Below are 19,125 nucleotides of genomic sequence, written 5' to 3' on the forward strand. Positions count from 1 at the left end.
GAATTTTGGATTTTCATTTGTTGCCGCTTCAAATCATCAAAATTTAATGAAATAAACATTTGAATGCATCAGTCTGTGTGCAATGAATAAATATAATGTACAAGTTACACCTTTTGAATGCAATTACTGAAATAAATCAAGTTTTTCAAAATATTCTAATTTACTGGCTTTTACCTGTATACACACACTCTGACAGAGAGGTAGCTTCAGAACATTTTTTCTCCTCTTTTGTGTTGATAATTTTCAAACCAGCATTGAGTATTGCTCTTTGTCCCATGTTTGAATTCCCACCCTAGTTTTCTCCTAGACATAGAAAGCAAATAATTGGTTCTAAAAGGGTTGATTTCCTCCATCAGAGGAGGGAGTTTACGGGAAAAATTCTGCACATCACCAGTTTACTGCTTTGTTAGGTTATACAGAGTCATGTCCCCGCTTAAGCCAAGCCTTCTAAGGGATAATGAGGCAGCAAAGGAAACTAGTGAACAACCAGTACATTGAGAACGGTTCCAAGTTGTTGTTGTGGGAACAAACCCAATTTTTTTTCTCTACTAAGATTTTATAGGTTCCAGACTTTCAGTCTCTATGTCCCTCATGGGTCCTTATCATTATGACTGAAGACATTGTGTCTCCAAGACAATTAAATATTGTGCAACTTTAAACCTTTAAGCCCTTCCTACTGATCATATACCTACAGAGATGTTTACATTGTGCCATTAATTTAATACCGATCTGAACCTCGGCAGATGTGTGGGTTTTTTTTCTCTCCCTTTTTTCATGCATAAATGAAATTGCTAAAACGCTCTCTGGGGGTTTAATGGTCCAGTAAATTAAATTTTTACAGTGTTTTTACAGTGTAAACAGTGTCCTGGGGTTTGTTTTAAAGCCCCTTTTCTTTTATCTCATGCATTTTTAAGCTAATCTACTAGTTAAGCATTTTTTCATGCATGCCCTGCTTATTTATTCTCTCCACAAAGCTTAATGTTTTGTCTCTCTGTCTTTTCTTCACAGGCTGTCCGTGTCACTAAACCAAACATTCCTGAGAGCATACGCAGGAACTATGAACTCATGTAGGTTTACTTTCTCTTGCTCAACTTAAAAATGGTAACTGAGTTTAGGTTTTCCTTAAATAGATAAATAAATAAAGGTTATTTTTACCTACCTCCTGCTGCTGTGAACTATGGATGCAGAGGCAGCAGTTTTGTGTCAGTTTGTAAGCATGCAGAGGGACCAAAAGCATGTGATCTTTTTATGGAAAAAAACACAGACTTCTCGTAAATGATGCTCTTCCAGTAAGGCCCACGTTTTGTAAATGCAGCTCGGACTTAAGATTTTATTTTATAAACAAATGGTGTATAACTGGAGTACATCTTAGGACATAATCATAACTTGCGTACAAATCAAGTAAACAAACTAAACATTTTAGGGTCTGTCAGTACTGCATCTGGAAACCACATGTGATTCTTATTTAAATCAAAGGTTTTGATATCTTCCAACTAAACCTTTGATCTATCTTGGACTCGAGTGCTTTTGATAAACATCTTAATATCAGTAAATAAATATGTCTGTATATATAAAGAAATTTTAAATTCTTACCAATACTGTGACAAAAATATTACTGGCTCATTGTTTTCTCACTCCCTACATTCATTTTAAAAGATCACATTTGTTCAGATACAGCCCCATACATAAGCTATTTATAATAGCTAAATTACACTTCCTCATTTTGATTTCTTAAGAAAACAAAATTGCCCAATTAAATTGATTTTCAGGGATGACTAATATTTGATGATTAATTACATTTTAAAATGCATTCTTCAGCTTCAGATTATTTTGTGTAATTCCAAGATTATTTTGTATCAATTTTTTGAAATAATTAACAGTATAATGCTCCATCTGTTGTTTCACACCCTTTAGTAGATTGAAAAGCCTTTTATTAAAATCATGGCAATGAAACTTACATTTTTTTAGCTGTACTCAGGCTGATGCAAGACCTGCAGAGTCTTTTTTCAAACGAAACATTTGCATGAAAAAGATTAGCAGGTATATTCTTGATTAAGAAAAACTATGCTAACAATAGTTTCACCACTAACGTCATCACTCATAACTCATAGGAGCTTGATTATACGAATTACACAGATAACCTCCAAAACTCTTTATTTAAATACAAGATCTATAACCTAAAATGTAAATATATTAAAAGGAAATGTGGAAAATATTTCTATTACAATACAAGTAAAAATTTACAATGTATTTGAAAAGATAGAAAGTGTGGAACTGTAAGCGAGAAATAATCAAAGAAGGTCTATGTGCCTTTTTTTTTTTGGTCTTTATCCCCAAAAAAGTAAGATTGTGAAATATTTGTGCTAGATATAACTTAGGGATTCTTTGGTAGAAATTACAGAAAATTTGCATCACCTTTTGTGAACTTCAAGAAAAGCAATCCTTGAAAATTAGACAAACGCATTTTTAAAACTTGGTTGATATTGAGTTGCACGTGGCAACAGTAGAATATTGTATGCCATTGTGGATGTTGGAGAAAATTAAAAAAAATTCAGCGAAGGCAGTGGTTCAGTTGAAGCCTTCTTCTAGGACAGTGCTTCAGCCAATCAGAACCAGGCCAGATGGAAAAGCAGGTGGATCAGGAAGTTAGGGGTTGAACTAACAAATATTTGCAGAATTGGAGAAACAGAAATAGAATGAAGCAGAATGATGAAAAGGGGTCCCTATGTCCTCCAGCAGTCTAACCCTATAGCAGCATAACTATAGAGATAGCTCAGGATAACCTGAACCAGTCTAAACTATAAGCTTTATCAAAAAGGAACATTTTAAGTCTAGCCTTAAAATTAGACAGGATGTCTGTCTCAAGAACTAAAATTTGTAGATAGTTTCGTAGGAGAGGAGCCTGATAACTAAAAGATCTGCTTTCTATTCTACTTTCAGAAATTCTTGGAGCTGCTAGTAAATTTTTATCCTAAGTGTATATATTAGTATATTTTTTGCATGCCTTATACCCCAGTGTTTTTAGAGATTTTTATAATTTTATTTACTATTTCATATATGTTTCATGTTGCACGATTGTACCATAAAAAATTCCTAGTTGTGAACTCCTTCACTAACAATGGCAATAAACCCGATTCTGATTCTGATTCTGATCTGATTCTGATCTGCAGATTGAGAGCGAAGTGCTCTGTTAGGAACATATGGAACAATCAGATCTCTGATATAAGATGGAGCTTGGCCATTTAAGGCTTTATATGTGAGGAGAATTTGATATTTTATTATGGGTTAAACAGGGAGCCAGTGAAGGGAAGCTAAAATGGGAGGAATAGAATCTCTCTTAAATTTTAATCAGAACTCTGGCTGTGGCATTTTGGATCAACTGAAGTCTTTTAACTACAGTTTGTGGACTTCCTGATAGTAAAAAATTACAATATTCCAGCCTTGAAGCAACAAATGCATGGACTAGTTTCTCAGTATCACCACTGGACAGGAGATTTCTAATTTATTAAAGTGATTAAAAATGATAAAAACATAACAATGTTTTTATACTCTATTATCTGAGATCAATTTAATCACATCCGCAAGAAGTGACTTACTAATTAGCTTCCTTTTCAAAGACTTCTGCATTCAGGAGCAGAAAGTTAAGTCATCCAGGTTCTTATGTCTTCAAGACATGCCTGTAATCCATGTAATGGATTAGCTTCATCTGGATTTATAGACAGATATAGCTGAGTATCATCAGCATAACAGTGAAAGTTAAGCCCATGCTGTCTAATAATTCTACCGATTGGCAGCATACATATAGTAAATAGAATTGGCCCTAGCACTGATCCCTGTGGTACTCCACAGGTAACCCTGGAGCAGGAGGAAAATTTCTATCAGAGAGAAGCCTAGTGCTGTTCCTTTAATTCCTACAAAATATTCAAGTCTTTCTAAAAGAATATTATGATCAACTGTATCAAATGCATCACTAAGATCTAAGGCTGGGCATACACTAAAATAATTTAAATCGTTGTTCTCGGCTCAAACTGTATGATGAAATCGCAGGGTTTAAAAGTTCACAGCTCACAATGTATGTACTAATACTGAACGGCCGGACCTTCTGATGTGATCTACCTGCTCACACTACACGTCCAAAAACCACACGTCGGACTTAGCACTCACACATTTGATTAGCAATGGTCTTATCAAGAATGTTAGATAAGAAAGGAAGATTATATATGGGTCTATGATTGATCAAGTTATTTGAATTAAGAGAAGGTTTCTTAAGTAAAGGTTTAATTACAGTTACTTTAAGCTGGTGGTGTATTTCTTTATTTTGATCAAAGATTAAGATTAATCATATCTAAAATGGAGGTGGAAATAATTTAAGGAAGTATTCTCTCCTGAAATAACTTGGTTGGGAATGGATCTAATATACAGGTTGAAGGCTTAGATGAAGATAATAATTTGATAACTCAGGAAGCCAAACTGGATCAAAACTGTCCAAACGCAGTTCAGGTTCTATAGTTAGTTCTGATGCTGTCTCCTTCACCACTTTTATGACAGCTGATCAAGGTCTCATTCAGACAAATATTATCTGTTAACCTGTTGTAGAACCAGAATTAGAGGATTTGATAAATAAGTCTCTTTAAAGGAATGATTTATTGAAGCATTGGGTTTCTTTTATGGCTGCTACAAGCCTTCTCTTTTTGCAGCACATCATTCACTGCAGGAAGGATTTGTCATGAAAACGAGGGCTATTATAAATTATTTTCATCCAGAGCGAAATAGTTTTGGACCTTGGCATGTAAAGCTGGATCCAGTTCTAAAAATTCAGATGTTTGAACTGAACAAAAAATTTCTGGTTTGGTTGAAATTGCTCTTATCTCAGGTTTCCTAGAAATCGCTGTTTCTTAAGATAACAGCAGCAGCACTTTTGCATTATGCATCTAATTATTGTATTACACACTTTGCTTAAAAGAAACATGCTTGGTTTAGTGATATGACTTATTTCCTTGTGGTTGAAGATAGAACCCCAGATATAATGTGCAGACCTTACATTTGGGTCTCTTTCTCCACTAAGTTGTAGAATTAAAGTCTAAACTTAAAATTTAAAATGAGAGATGTCTTATTTAGAAACAATTTGTTCCCAACATTTGAGGCCAAGTTGTTGTGAAATCATTTACAGCTGCTCATCGCATGCCTCATTATTCCTTCTTTTGCCTAAATCTGTGGATTAATTTGAAGAAAGCCCCTTTGTTGTTTACTGACTAATGTGAGAGTCAGGCTGTAACATGATAATGTGTGTTTTTTAGGGAGAGTGAGAAGACAAAACTGCTGATCTCCCAGCAGACGCAGAAAGTTGTGGAAAAAGAGGCAGAAACGGAGAGGATTAAAGCCGTCATTGGTGGGGAACAAATCTGTGTCATCTTTATGGCAGCGCCCTTTACCACATTGCAGGTCCGATGGGAATAATGCTTGCTTTGTTTTGCAGAGGCTGAGAAAGTGGCGCAAGTCTCAGAAATCAAGTTTGGGCAGAAAGTTATGGAGAAGGAAACTGAAAAAAAGATTTCTGAAATTGAAGGTATGTATGAAGACTGTGGATTAAAGGATCTCAACATTTTTTATTTTTTTAAATGGGTAAAAATGCTATTTCCAGTAGCTTCAGGTCAGACATGGTTACTGTTGTTATGCATGTTGTCCTGATGTATAGTTTGTGAGTACAGAAGTAAAAACTCAAACCTGATCAGATTTGCACTGTATGTAAAATGAGCCACACATAGAAATAATGTCTGTGTTTCATGGACAGATGGAGCTTTCCTGGCCAGGCAGAAAGCCAAGGCAGATGCAGAGTTCTACACAGCACTGAGAGCTGCGGAGGCCAACAAGGTAAACAGACGACACAACCGTCCCACTGCGCTTTTCATTCAGTCACTGACACTGAGCCTTACTGTAAATCTGCCATTTTATTCGAAACTAAATTCCTGCTTCTACTGTTATGGCAACGGATTTGTTCAACTGTAGTCATGGGAAAAGGAATTTAAATTCTCTTGATTTTAGGTTTTGATGCATTCGGGCATAATATCTTTACCAGGATTGTAAAATAATTTAAATCTAAAAAACAGGTGTAAAAAACTTTACAGCAGATTTGCTGCTGTCATTATTTATAAAAGAGCATTTAAGCAAAAAGGAATTCCGAATATTTATCCATGCTGCTCCTGTGATAATGAGGAGGAAAATCATCAGCAGTGCACTACTAGCCCAACGGCGCAGGACTATTCTTTGGTCTGATGCACACAGAGAACATCCCAATGATTTGGTGCCATTAAATACTAAAAACACTGAAAACTCTTTTTCTCTTTTAGTGGCAAAATCCCCCTAAATTCAAAGTTCAGTTTATTTATATAGCGCCAATTCACAACACAAGTCATCTAAAGGCACTTTACAATTTGACCAGATCATACATTCAAATTGATTCAAAGCTTCCTATCTAAGGAAAACCAGTTGATTGCATCGACTCTAAGGCAATCCCTCACACTAAGCATGCTTGTAGCGACAGTGGAGAGGAAAAACTCCCTTTTAACAGAAACCAACCTCCAGCAGAACCAGGCTCAGTGTGAGCGGCCATCTGCCGAGGCTGAATGGGGTTCAAAGAGGCAGAAGCAGAGATAAAGAAAGGTGCAGAGATGCAAAAGACAACTGTAAACTTCAAAGGAATAATTATCCAAAATTCATCACTAAATCTCTAACTTGAAAAAAAGGTACAGCAGCTCCAAATCAGGGACCAGAAGTCAGTCTGAGGCAAATAAGGCTGTGAAGCTCTAAGGCTGTGTTCCCACTGCAGGCACATGTGGCCCAAATCAGATTTTATAAATTTTTTTTAGGATGGGCGTCAAGAAAGGCTGGTTAGGTCGATTTTTTTCATTTTATATTTGAGCCATGTTCATATAATGTTTGTCCCCATCAAATACATCAGAACATTATGACAGATGTCAGCAGAAAAAGATTGCAAGACAGATGGAAGCTGGGATATTAGCACTACAAAACCTGATCTAAAGATGAATAAAAAACATCTGGCGCGGCACCCTATCACTCTCCTTCTTGGTCAAATAGCCCTTACACGGCCTGGAGGTTGGGTTTGGGGTCATTGTCCTGTTGAAAAATAAATGATGTTCGAACTAAACACAAACCGGATGGAATAGCATGCCTCTACAAGATGCTGTGGTAGCCATGCTGGTTCAGTATGCTTTGAATTTTGAATAAATCCCCAAAAGTGTCACCAGCAAAGCACCCCCACACCTTAACACCTCCTCCTCCTTGCTTCACGGTGGGGACCAGGCATGTAGGTTCCATCCGTTCACCTTTGCTGCATCGCACAAAGACACAATGGTTGGAACCAAAGATCTCAAATTTGGACTCATCAGAGCAAAGCTGGTCCACTGGTCTAATGTCCACCTCTTGTGTTCTTTAACCAAAGCAAGTCTCTTCTGCTTATTGCCTGTCCTTAGCAGTGGTTTCCTAGCAGCTATTTTACCATGAAGGCCTGATTCACACAGTCTCCTCTTCACAGTTTTTTCTAGAGATGTCTCTGCTGCTAGAACTCTGTGTGGCATTGACATGCTCTCTAATCTGAGCTGCTGTTAACCTGCGATTTCTGAGGCTGATGACTCAGATTAACTTATCCTCCACAGCAGAGGTGACTCTTGGTCTTCCTTTCCTGGGGCGGTCCTCATGTGAGCTATTTTCTTTGTAGCACTTGATGGTTTTTGCGACAGCAAAAAGACTTTCAAAGTTTTACTAATTTTTCGGACTGACTGGCCACCATTTCTTAAAGTAATGATTGTCACTCGTTTTTCTTGACTTAGATGCTTTTTTCTTGCCATAATATAAATTCCAACAGTCTACTCAGTAGCACTATCAGCTGTGTATCCACCTGACTTCTGCATAACACAACTTATGCCCCCAACCCCATTTATAGGGCAAGATTCCACTTGTTAAACCCAACAGGGGGCATCTGCAAAGTGAAAACCATTTCAGATGAATGCCTCTTGAAGCTGATCAAGTGCCAAGAGTGTGTGAAGCAGTAATCAAAGCAAAAAGTGGCTACTTTGAAGAACCTAGAATATAAGACATTTTTTCAGTTCTTTCACACGTATTTTTAAGTATATAATTCCACATGTGTTCATTCATAGCTTTCATGCCATTCTTTGTGAATCTACAATTTTCATAGTGATGAAAATAAAGAAAACTCTTTAAATGAGAAGGTGTGTCCAAACTTTTGGTCTGTACTGTAGGCAACACTTTAAAGGTAATGGGAACGTCCAAACAAAGAAAATCTGATTCCAGAAAAAAAAATAAGATTTAAGCTGCAGTGGAAAATAGCCTTTGAACAAATTTAATGGCATATTGATAGAAAAAACAAAAACAAAAAACAGACTGGCTAAAATTCTCCACAATACTGTGAAAAAGAGTGAAATTCATTCAAACAGAAGTCACAAGTTGTTGCTAAAAGTTATTCTACAAATTATATGATTGAATTTCCCTTTCTGTTGAATTTCATACACAGTATCTTGGTTTCATCTGGATTTAATGAATCAGTGTAATAAACTGTGACATCACTTTTATTTTTTCCAGACATCTAAAACTTTACAAGAGGATGTTCTTTCTTTTCCTGATGCCTCTAGGCATGTATTATGTTAGATGGTGTGGGGAAATTTAAAATGACAGCAGATGAAGCGGATAGAGCGTGGTGGTGTGGATGCAGCAGCTGACAGAGCATGAGATTACGTCTGAATTATGTCTAAAGCTCAGATTTGACTTTATTATTCAAGGATCAGACTGTGCTACGATACCATTACCCAAATTGCAGATCTGTGAAATTTGAGATGTGGATAAAAGTGAGAATATGGTTTAAATATGAAGAGAGCACGGGTCCGTCCGATGTATCAACAGTTCAGATCTGTGGGGAGCTTTTTCTTGGCACATCTTGAAACCCGTACGATTATCACCCACCTACCTCATTCCTACTCCCAGAAGGTTATCAACACATGTCACCAACCCTTTTCGTCTAAAAGCTGACCCTATCCAATCAGTTCTGTTCTCATCAGTGATGATAAAGTTGGCCTGCAAAATTATGGAAATCTAAATAAGTCATTTTTTGCTTAAAATAAGTTCTTTTTTCTTTTTTTAGATTTAGGAGTAAAATGAGACACTTTCCATTGGAGAAAGATGATTTACATTTGAAATAAGAAAAAAAAACAATTGCATTGTCTTATTTCAAGTGCATATTATCTAATTATCGTATTTTAAGAGTAAAAATACTCATTCTCTTGGCAAATTATATTTTTACCTACTCAAATTAAGGGTAAATACACTCAATTTAACAAATGTTTACTTATTTCTAGATTTTTAAGAAATGTATACTTATTTTTTAGATTGTACTAGGTTTCTGTATGCTCTCATACAGAAAACAACTAAATTATGCAGCTCTCTAATAAAAGTTCTCCATTCTCCAAACACGGGTATGTTACCTTGAACGAGCCTTTTTTCATCTGGATGAGGGCAGAGCAGGAACTGAGCATCTAGACTCATCTTCCTTTTTTTTAACCCGTTGCTTCTCTTTCAGTTGAAGTTAACTCCGGAGTACCTGCAGCTGATGAAGTACAAAGCCATCGCAGCCAACAGCAAGATCTACTTTGGAAACGACATACCTCAGATGTTTGTGGACTCTGGCACCGCAGGGAGCTCCATCAAGGCCTCTGCAGCCCTGGATGTTTTTAGCGATCAGCTTATAGATCTGGATTAATGAAGGAAGTAGTTGGACCCTCAGGACCGCCCAGGCAGGTGGAGTCTTAGCAGGCGGCAGGAGCCCACTGTCTAACACATAATCCGCTGCCCAGGGCCAGTATTTCTCAGGCATTTCATATTCTAAGCAGGGAATCCTACTGGAGGGATAAAATGAAAAGCTCAGCCCTAAGGAAAAGTCCTAGAAGGTTCTTTCTACTCTGTTCTGATTCAACTTTAAATATTAACAAAGAAAATAGGTTAAAACATTCATCAGTTTAAGGTAATTTAATGAAAAAAAAAATGACTTTAAAGATTTGTTCTGGCTCCTGAACTTCTGAGGATTTTACCCAGATCTAATGCACTTATATAATCAATGAATAACTATTGGTCGTTCTCTGTTTTAGCAGCTTCCTATTTAGTCTTGTTTTTCAGGTCTAGTTATTCAGTCTGTTAGTAAAACAAGCCGATTCTTTAAGTGTGACTCAGCCAGAAAAAGGCAGGGTTGGGGAGCCTATTAATTTCCTTCATGTGACTTCCTATTAAAACATTGAATAGCTTGTTTTTTGTTGCCCATATCTCAACATCTACCTAGGTATGCCACATTAATCTCATAAAATGCCCAGAAATACACCACAGTTTACTTTTTAGGGCTGATAATTGACTCGTTTTTGCCCAGAAACCAACTAGAATTAGTCTTAATCTGTAAAATGTCACCGTGTGTCTAAATGTCCCATAACTTTTAATTGATCCAGATGTAGTCTAACCCGACACAAGGCTTTAAAGTGAAACCGAGAGAACTCCAAACCCCAAGTACATGTGATCCTGATAAAAAAAAAAAAGAAAAAGTTGGCCAGAAAAGGATTTTTTCAATAATCAGTTCCGAGGAAAAAGTCTTGCTGAACCCTGTGTTTGTTTTTAAGAGCATTTTAGGAAATCCATGTCATTTTTGGAAGAAGTTGATGGTGTTACTGGTTCAAGGTTTATGCTGGTCAAGCAAATGTAACTGGACTTAGGCTTATCTTAGGTGATACCTGAAATGTTGACAAAGAACTATTCTTCACATGGTGAAAATTTGGGCTCCAAACCCATTAACTGCAACATAATAAAATGATGAAATGAGGAGTGACAAGTTTAGTACGGTATTAATCTGTTCAGAAACCCGGAATCAAAGAGAAATCCTTTTTATCCCTAAAAACAGCCTAGAGCCTCCCTGTTGCTCAGGGAGGTAGCCTGGTAACCATGTGAAAATTAGAAAATGTGGTTTTGTGAGCCAAAGCAAGGCCCCATCTGGACCCCTGAGGATGGTAAATCAGATTTTATTTTCTCCTGACCTGCTTGACAAATACCGGCCTTGGCCACAGCTGCAGACAGCTCAAGCTTGATGAATGTCCGGGGGATAGGTCCTCACTGCCTCATTTAAAAATCACAGCATTTTGTAGGATCGGCTTTTTCAGCTACTCATGTCAGTGGATGTGTCAAACTGCAGGGTCATTATTTTCACTATGTCTGCTGCACTTTTCCTGTTGAATGTTGTTTGTTGGTGGCTTTTTTCTGGGGGGGGGGGGGTTCCTTGGCCTAAAAAGCAGCCTTTTACTTTAGTTTGGGGTTTAAAAAAAAAAATCTGCTTTTGTTTTTCAACCATGTGATGAATGTTCCTCTGAGAGTGTGCTGTTAATCTCTGATTATAAATCTCTGGCTTCATTATTGGCCTAAAGAAGAAGGTAATGCAAACAAATTTAGAAACAGACTGAACTCCCTGTGGACAGAATTAATGCTTGAAAAGAAGCAAAAGGCAAAGTTGGCAGTGATGTCTTATGTTTTTCTTATTTTTTGTGATTGCTCTGTGCATTAGTTCCTTTGGAGATTAAGTTATTGACCAAATTACGTTTGTTTTGTTTTTATAAAGTACAACTGTTTATCCAGAGCTGAGATTCTTAGCTGCATTTAAAGCAATGGGAAATACTCTACTTTTCTCTCCAGCATTTTTGATGCACTGAAACAAACACTGACTCAGCAGAACGTTGTTTTTGCACTGCTTTCAACAATGGCTGTACAATCAAAATATTGTTCTCTGATTATCTGCTGTTTTAATCAGCGAGTAAATTGCTTTGTTAAAGCTCCTGTTAAGTACAGTAATATACATTTAGGATTTTTTTTACTGTTAGTATAAGCATGTGTGTTTGTTTTTAAACACAATAAAAAACAGAGAAGCTAGCAGCTGCTGTAAGACTTTAATTTAAAATGTTTAGCTTTATAAAATATGAAGGTTCTCAATATATAATATGAATATATAAAACACATGTCAGCAAAAATAACCTGAGGTTTAAAAATCAGGGAATACTTTAAATGCAAACTGTCTGGCTACATGAATTTGATTAAATTAGATCAGAAGAGTTGCGTTGCAATGTCGCTTTGAAGGTTTTCAGACTTCAGCCGACAATAAGGCTGTGGCTGGTGGACAACCAGCCACAGCTGTGTGTGGTCCTGGGGGTCAAAAGGAAACTAAAAGCATCAGAAGCACCTCATGCCTCTTTTCTTCAGTTAAAGTCAGTTATGAAGATTCAATGCTAAGACTGAAACCTTAAACCACCTCTGACTAAACACAAAAACCTCCCATTTGCAAAAAATAGAAAAAAAAAATCCCATCTGTGACCTTTAGAAATTGATTATGTGGACTGGGTGGACAAAATGGGACTTTTTGGGACACGTTCCTCTTTATTCTGTACAGCATAAAACCAGCACAGCATTAAAGCAAGAATTCTGCTTTCTAGCTATAAATCTCAGATATTATTTCTTGTGTTTTGTGTAGAAAGATAATCAAAACCCTTCAAAATGGAAAAAAAGGTTTTTGCATGGCTTAAGCCTGAAATGACAGTAAACGGGTTTATGCTAAAAATCTTGTAGTTGAATGAAACTATTCTGTAAAGGGAAAACCAAAAGTCCTAAACCACAAAAGACAGATTTAGTTAAATATTTGGGTTTCTCATTCAGGTTGTCTTTTTTTTAAATAAATAAATTTCATCCCCTGAAAATGTTAAGACAAAACAAAAGACATCTGTAAGGGAGCAACTAATTTTACACGACAATTCTATTCATGTATTCTTACACTGAAAACAAATCTAGCCGGTGGTTGTTTTAGTTGGTGGATTGCTTTTTTCAGCTGTCTAAGACTTCAGTGGTTGAGTAATCAGTCTTTTCTGCTTTACTTCAGCTCAACCCAGTGGGGTTTTTTTTTGGTTTTGGATCAAGTTCTGAAGAAGTGCCGGCGTCTGGTGAAACCGACTCTGTTGCTTTGGACACATTTGAATCTTTGCCTGCTGTGACTGAATCTATTTAAGGATTTAAAAATGTTTATATAAAAATATAAGAGACATCTAATTATTTTGAATTTGGAGTTCAGAAATAAAAAAACCCACACAGATTATTTCTGGGAAGTAGCCAAATGTTTTCTTTGGCCTAAATGTCTTGAGAAAACGTAGTTGTGATGATGAGTCAGCAGATCCTGCAGTGATCCTAAATATTTACTCACCATAATTCTATGTAAATATCATTTTGGCCTCCCCCATTGAGGAGCAGTTTCACAATTCATCATTTATTATGTAAACCTGGATTACATGACATCTGTATTTAATTTACTTTTCCACCAGTTGTTTCTCAAGGAGGCATTTTAAAAGGGGTTGGGGGCAGTTATTTCTAGTAAATTCAACCCCATAAATGCAAAATGGTGTAATCATTTCTCACCTTTAGAAGAATAGGTCTATTTATTTTCCTGAAACTTGCGACATTCGGGATTCTAATAGTGAATTCTCTGTAATGGCCTAAAACTAATGATCTAATCTTTATTCATGGTCTGAATTCCCCTACCTTTCCAGCCACCAGCTGAGGTGGTGCCATTGCTCAATAAGACAGACGTGTTGAATTATAGCATGTGGGCCCGGGGCCCCTCCTACCCTACTATAGTGTGGGGTGACTCAGGATCCTCCAGCAGAAGCCTGTTCAGAGCGGAGGAAGGCGAAGAAAAAACTCTCAATGAGAAGAAAAGCCAGGCGCGCAGGGGATGTTATGTAATGTGACAGACATCAGGATGACTGACCCCATCCAGGAGCTCGGGGATCCACATGCGCCCATCCTGCAGGGTCTGTGGGAGAGCGTGAGAGCAGGGCAGCGTCACATCCAGCTTTCTCCTTACCTGGCCGCATCCTGCGCCTTCCTGACTCACCTGGCGCTCTGTGCGCCTTTCTTCTTTCTGGACGCGCTGGGGCGCGTATGTCAGCGCGTCCGCTCGTGGAGGATCGCGGCAGGCTCCGGGCCCCCGCCGTCCCTCCAGCGGTGGTTCCAGTGTTTCTGCAGGGTCCTCTTCAAATACACCACAGCGGTGCTGCCAGCAGCGGCGCTCCTCCAGCTGCTGAGAAGCCCCAACTTTCCGGAGCTGGCCCCTACATGCTGGCAGCTGTTTGTGGAGGTGCTGGCATGCTTCCTGCTGTTTGACACGCTCTTCTTTATATGGCACTACTCTATGCACAGGTGAGAAATATGTTTATTCTGTTAAAGAGTCTACTTTAAAATGCAGTTATGCAAATTGTAAACATATCAGCAGATAAACACATGGATGCATGTTTTTAAAATAAATAAAACGCTGCTGCACCATTACCAGATCTAATATGTTTAAGCATTGTAAGGGAAGCATTGTGTGGACAGTCTTCCAACATTAAATGCTGGAAGAGAATTGGCCCAAGGTCCTGTTGGACTTACAGGCAGGCTACAGTGATCAGATGCTGATTTATGGTGTTAGGAACCTTAATACTAACGTTACTAGTTACTTCTCCAAAAACATAATAGTAACTTAGCTACTGTATAATAATTTACGTAACCTTGCAGTATTTTTCTAATCTAAACTAAGAATTTGGATAACTTTCCAGTTATTGGAACTTTAAATTGAACTGTAACTAATTTATGTAAAACGTTTGATATTATTCAATGAACAGATTGATGGGAAAAAAAATGTAAACATTGTATATTCTGCAGCATTTTGGTGAGTGTGTTTGGTAAAGGCTGCAATATATTGATGTCAATAGGATTATGTTTTATGTTTATAATGAAATAACAAAGCAAATTACATGCTAGAATTTATAGTTTTGCACACAGAGAGGCTTTAAGTGGCTATGAAATAGATATGAATCTGAAAAAAAAAATGCAACTTGAAAAACTTAATCATAGTTTAAAAAGTACGGAGCAAAACATTCCCATGACATACTAATTCGAGCCCAAACTTGTTCTCATGATGTACTTATTTATGGCCCCAATATACAGTGCACTCAACATTCTATATATACCCCTCAAAGAGTGCTCCTTCTGTAGGAACAGGAACAAACCAACATGATAGACAAAGATAGTCTGATCGAGTTTTATTTTAGGTGTATGATAAGCTGTATAGAGATTCTGATCAGCCTGGCTTTGCAAGGTTTTCTCATCACAGCCAGGTATGAATGATGCGCTGATGTGTGCAGGACTGCTCAGTTAAATAACACCACCTGGCACCTGTTATCTATGTTGGTCTCGAACATTTCAGGTTTCAGCTCAAATTCCATTTAAAGGAGGGAGGGATGCAAATGATAATTGATAATGTGGTAAGTGCAGAGATCCACAATGAAGTAGAAAACAATTTTTAACAGGGAGGCAGATGTGATCATTACCTAGAGAAGATGCAGGCACATGAGAAAGAGAAGAGAGAGGACCCTCTCTTTTAGAGTGAACAGTTTTAAATGACAGAATAAAACCTATCACCTAAGATGACTTGGAGCCTCATAAACCTCAGAGTGATTTCTAGATCATTAACTGAAGCTGGGTTTCATCAAATCTCAAGGGGTCAGAGATTATTTCCATCTGGAGTGGCGCTTTACGCACGCAAGGCTTGTTACGCATTATGCAAAATCCAGCAACTGATTTTTAATATCAGTTTGTTTCTGTTCTCCTATAACCTTTGTCTTCATCATTCCCAGCAGCAGTGATGTCTGGCTCTGACTGGATCTTCTGTGTTACTTGGCAGCACAGGGGGCCTCAAAGTGCACTTTTACACATGTTCAATGTGTAAAAGTGTAAAATTCTGGTGAACTGTAAAGTGCCTTGAGATGGCATGTGTTGTGAATTGGTGCTATATAAATAAACTGAGTAAAAAGTAAAAAAAAAACAATCCAGTGGACTTTGTTTTCCAAGTTTGAAGACGTTTCGCTCCCCATCCAGGAAGCTTTCTCGATTCAAAATGTCTGGAGTAGCATGGAGTTCTATGCTCATAGAGGGACCCAAACAAAAGCCTTTTCTAAGCCATAACAAGGCTTTTGTTATGGAAAAATATCTTGAAAAACAATGTCCAGTGGTTTGTTTTTTTTTTTTTTACTTTTTTGGAATGACTATGACCTGGATGAGAATCTTCACCAGCATGATTTGGAAGTCGAATATCTAGTACTTGGTCAGTGAAATCATAATGAGCCACTCAACAGGTATTTGTGGAATAAAATGTAGTCAGTGCTGCACTGCATTAAGGATGAACATCATGTTCAGCAATAATAATAATAATAGTTTTCTCTCTGCGTGACTAAAAATCCCAAAAGTCAGGGTGTGATTGAGTGCTGAGCTGATGCAGCTGGATAAATTAAACTTCTTATTTCATCCTTTCATTTAGAAAGAGCCCACTGTTCTTGTATTAATTAATTAGTGAATGTCAGAGTTTGTGGAGCTTAATTGAACCTAAGAGGAAACAAGGTTCTGAAACAAAGAGAAATATCAGATCGGCCTGTTTTTCAGTGTAGTCCAGTTTCTCTGACTTTTTTTTTTTTTTTTACCAGAGGTCCGCCTCTTGCCAAGTAACTAAATCAAATTAAATTTGGTACTTCAAGATCATGTGCGGGTCTTAGCTATAGGTTTAAGTCACAGTTTTTTGTTTATGATCAAAGATAGAAAAGTTATTAACAGTGAGCCCATTATTAGCATAACCATTGCGTTATTGGCATGGGAGCTGGCTCGGTGTTTCCGAGCTGCAGCTGCTTTTTGTGTCTCTGCTTCTGTCTCCTCAGCCTCGGCAGATGGACGCTCACACTGAGCCTGGTTCTGCTGGAGGTTTCTTCCTGTTAAAAGGGAGTTTTTCCTCTCCACTGTCGCTACAAGCATGCTTAGTGTGAGGGATTGTATTTGAGTCAATGAGTCAATGCAATCAACTGGTTTTCCTTAGATAGAGAACTTTGAATCAATTTGACTGTATGATCTGATGTGTAAAAGTGTAAAATTCTGGTGAACTGTAAAGTGCCTTGAGATGACTTGTGTTGTGAATTGGCACTATATAAATAAACTGAATTGAACGGAATTCTATGTTTTGCTAATAACACACTGCTCTCATTGAGGAGAGTGTCATTTTTTTGTTTCCTTACAATTATTACATATGAAAAAAAAATATCAAAAGAGAAAAAAAAATCTGATTCAAACAAAATAGAGCACCATACCCACCTTTCATTTGTACAAGAAAAACATATAAACAGGTGTAGCGGTACCTCCACTTGGTTATTGTGATGATTTAGTAGATAATTTTGTGATTATTGAAATATAATTATTGTTGAAATTAATGCTTTTTCTCCATGGACCACAAAGTTACTGATCCAAACATGTTTGTGTTCTTTATCAGGGTTCCATGGTTGTATCGGACCGTCCATCAAATGCACCACCAGCACCACGTCCCTTTCGCATTGGCAGCTCAGGATGCTAGCTCAGCTGAGCTACTGTCGCTGCTACTGCTTGCTTTGGGCAGTGCCTGGATGCTGGGCTGCCACCCACTCAGTGAAGTACTGTTCCATTTCCTCAACAGCTGGATGGCAGTGGAGGACCACTGTGGCTACAACCTGCCCTGGGCTCTGCACAAGCTGCTTCCCTGTATGGGAGGAGCCCCCTATCACCATGCCCATCACAAGAAGCAGAATACCAACTTTGCCCCCTACTTTACTCACTGGGATTTTCTTTTTGGTACCTACTGTGCATCAGTGCAACATTCAGAATGAGACAACTTTGTGGTTTTATAAAGTGAACCCTCAAGTCAAAGACATCCATCCATCCATCTTCTATCACTTGTCCATCATGGTCACAGGGGGCTGATACCTAAGATGAGGTATACCCTGAACAGCTCACTAGTCCATCACATGGATATATAACCACGCACACACACACTTGCATCTAAAGTCATTTTAGAGATGGCAATCAACCCAATAGTCCTGTTGTTGCAGTGCTGCCCAGAAAGAAACTGAGTATGTTGAAGAGGGCATGTGGATTTCATGCAGAAAGACCTCAGGCCACAAACTGAACCTAGGAGCTTTCTGCAAGGCAATGGTGCCACAAACTGTACCACCCTGAAGGCCAAGTTGCAGAAAATGAAGGACAAATCAATAAAGCTGGGATAACCTAACTGTTAACCATACAAGAGTTTGTTATATGTACATACGTTTGTAATAGATAAGAGTGTGGCTACTGTGATATGAAGAGTATTTTGAATGGCTTGTTGGCATGTTTGCGGGGGGAAGACTGTATGAGAACGTCGGGAAGAAGAGCAAAACATTTTAATGGGGTGAAAAAAAACTATAATCACCGACATGAGTATGAAATTTTGTAATTGGGGATCAAATCAGTAGATGCATTTACTGAAAATATATATAAAATAAAAGCATTTTAATTGAATCATCTACAACTAAAATACTACTCCCATTAGTGTTTCCTCTACTCTAAAACATGGCAGTATCTTACGCTGGTGAAGATTGTCAGTCATCCAGTCATTAGTCATTCAAAGTAAAAAATAAATAAAAAATCACCAGGACTTTGTTTTCCAAGTTTGAAGATGTTTCGCTTCCCACCTCGGAAGCTATTTTAATTCAAAATGTCAGAATTAGCGTTGAGTTACAAGCTTTATCGAGTAGCCCAAACAAAGCCTTGTTTTGGCTTAGACAACATACAAATTTAACCAGAAGAATGGGTCCACCCCTTAGGAATGGGGAGTCGATTCAGGTCTTTGTTAGCCTGCAATACCCAATACTGGTTTTATGCCTCTGAAAGGGGGTCATTAGGGTCATTGTTGGCATGGCGATGGGGGTTGAGATGATAACTGGAAGAAATAATTTCTACTGCTGCATTGTAGGTTTTTCTCTCTTAACATAGATGGCTTCCTTCACACCCCTTTCAAACCACCTGTCTTCTTTGTCCAAAATCTAAACATTCTGGTCCTCACAAAAATGTCCTTTGTCCATAAAGTGTAGATGGAAACCGAGTCAGGTAGCTCTCCTGTGTTGAGCCATGCGTCTGTGGAGAGGTTGTTTGGTTTCTCCAATA

The 19,125-nt window shown here is 37.9% G+C and overlaps 2 protein-coding genes across 3 annotated transcripts in view; both read left to right on the forward strand.

The window, feature by feature from the left end:
* The window catches only part of LOC107098560 (erlin-2), a 23,474-nt gene extending 12,609 nt beyond the window's left edge, over positions 1-10,865 (forward strand). For both annotated transcript variants that reach the window (XM_015396299.1, XM_015396300.1), the window contains exons 8-12: positions 1,009-1,067; positions 5,298-5,389; positions 5,477-5,566; positions 5,792-5,871; positions 9,608-10,865. In XM_015396299.1, the coding sequence (XP_015251785.1) occupies positions 1,009-1,067; positions 5,298-5,389; positions 5,477-5,566; positions 5,792-5,871; positions 9,608-9,787 (501 nt within the window). In that variant the 3' untranslated portion in view covers positions 9,788-10,865. The remainder of the gene's footprint in view (positions 1-1,008; positions 1,068-5,297; positions 5,390-5,476; positions 5,567-5,791; positions 5,872-9,607) is intronic.
* Positions 10,866-13,713: 2,848 nt separating this feature from the next.
* Positions 13,714-19,125, forward strand: LOC107098555 (cholesterol 25-hydroxylase-like protein). The gene is made up of 2 exons (XM_015396294.1): positions 13,714-14,292; positions 17,441-19,125. Exons 1-2 carry the CDS (start codon positions 13,826-13,828, stop codon positions 17,808-17,810), a joined length of 837 nt encoding a protein of 278 aa, XP_015251780.1. The 5' UTR covers positions 13,714-13,825; the 3' UTR covers positions 17,811-19,125.

Source organism: Cyprinodon variegatus, unplaced genomic scaffold (assembly GCF_000732505.1).
Source record: "Cyprinodon variegatus isolate N-32 unplaced genomic scaffold, C_variegatus-1.0 Scaffold789, whole genome shotgun sequence".
NCBI classification, from domain to species: domain Eukaryota; kingdom Metazoa; phylum Chordata; class Actinopteri; order Cyprinodontiformes; family Cyprinodontidae; genus Cyprinodon; species Cyprinodon variegatus.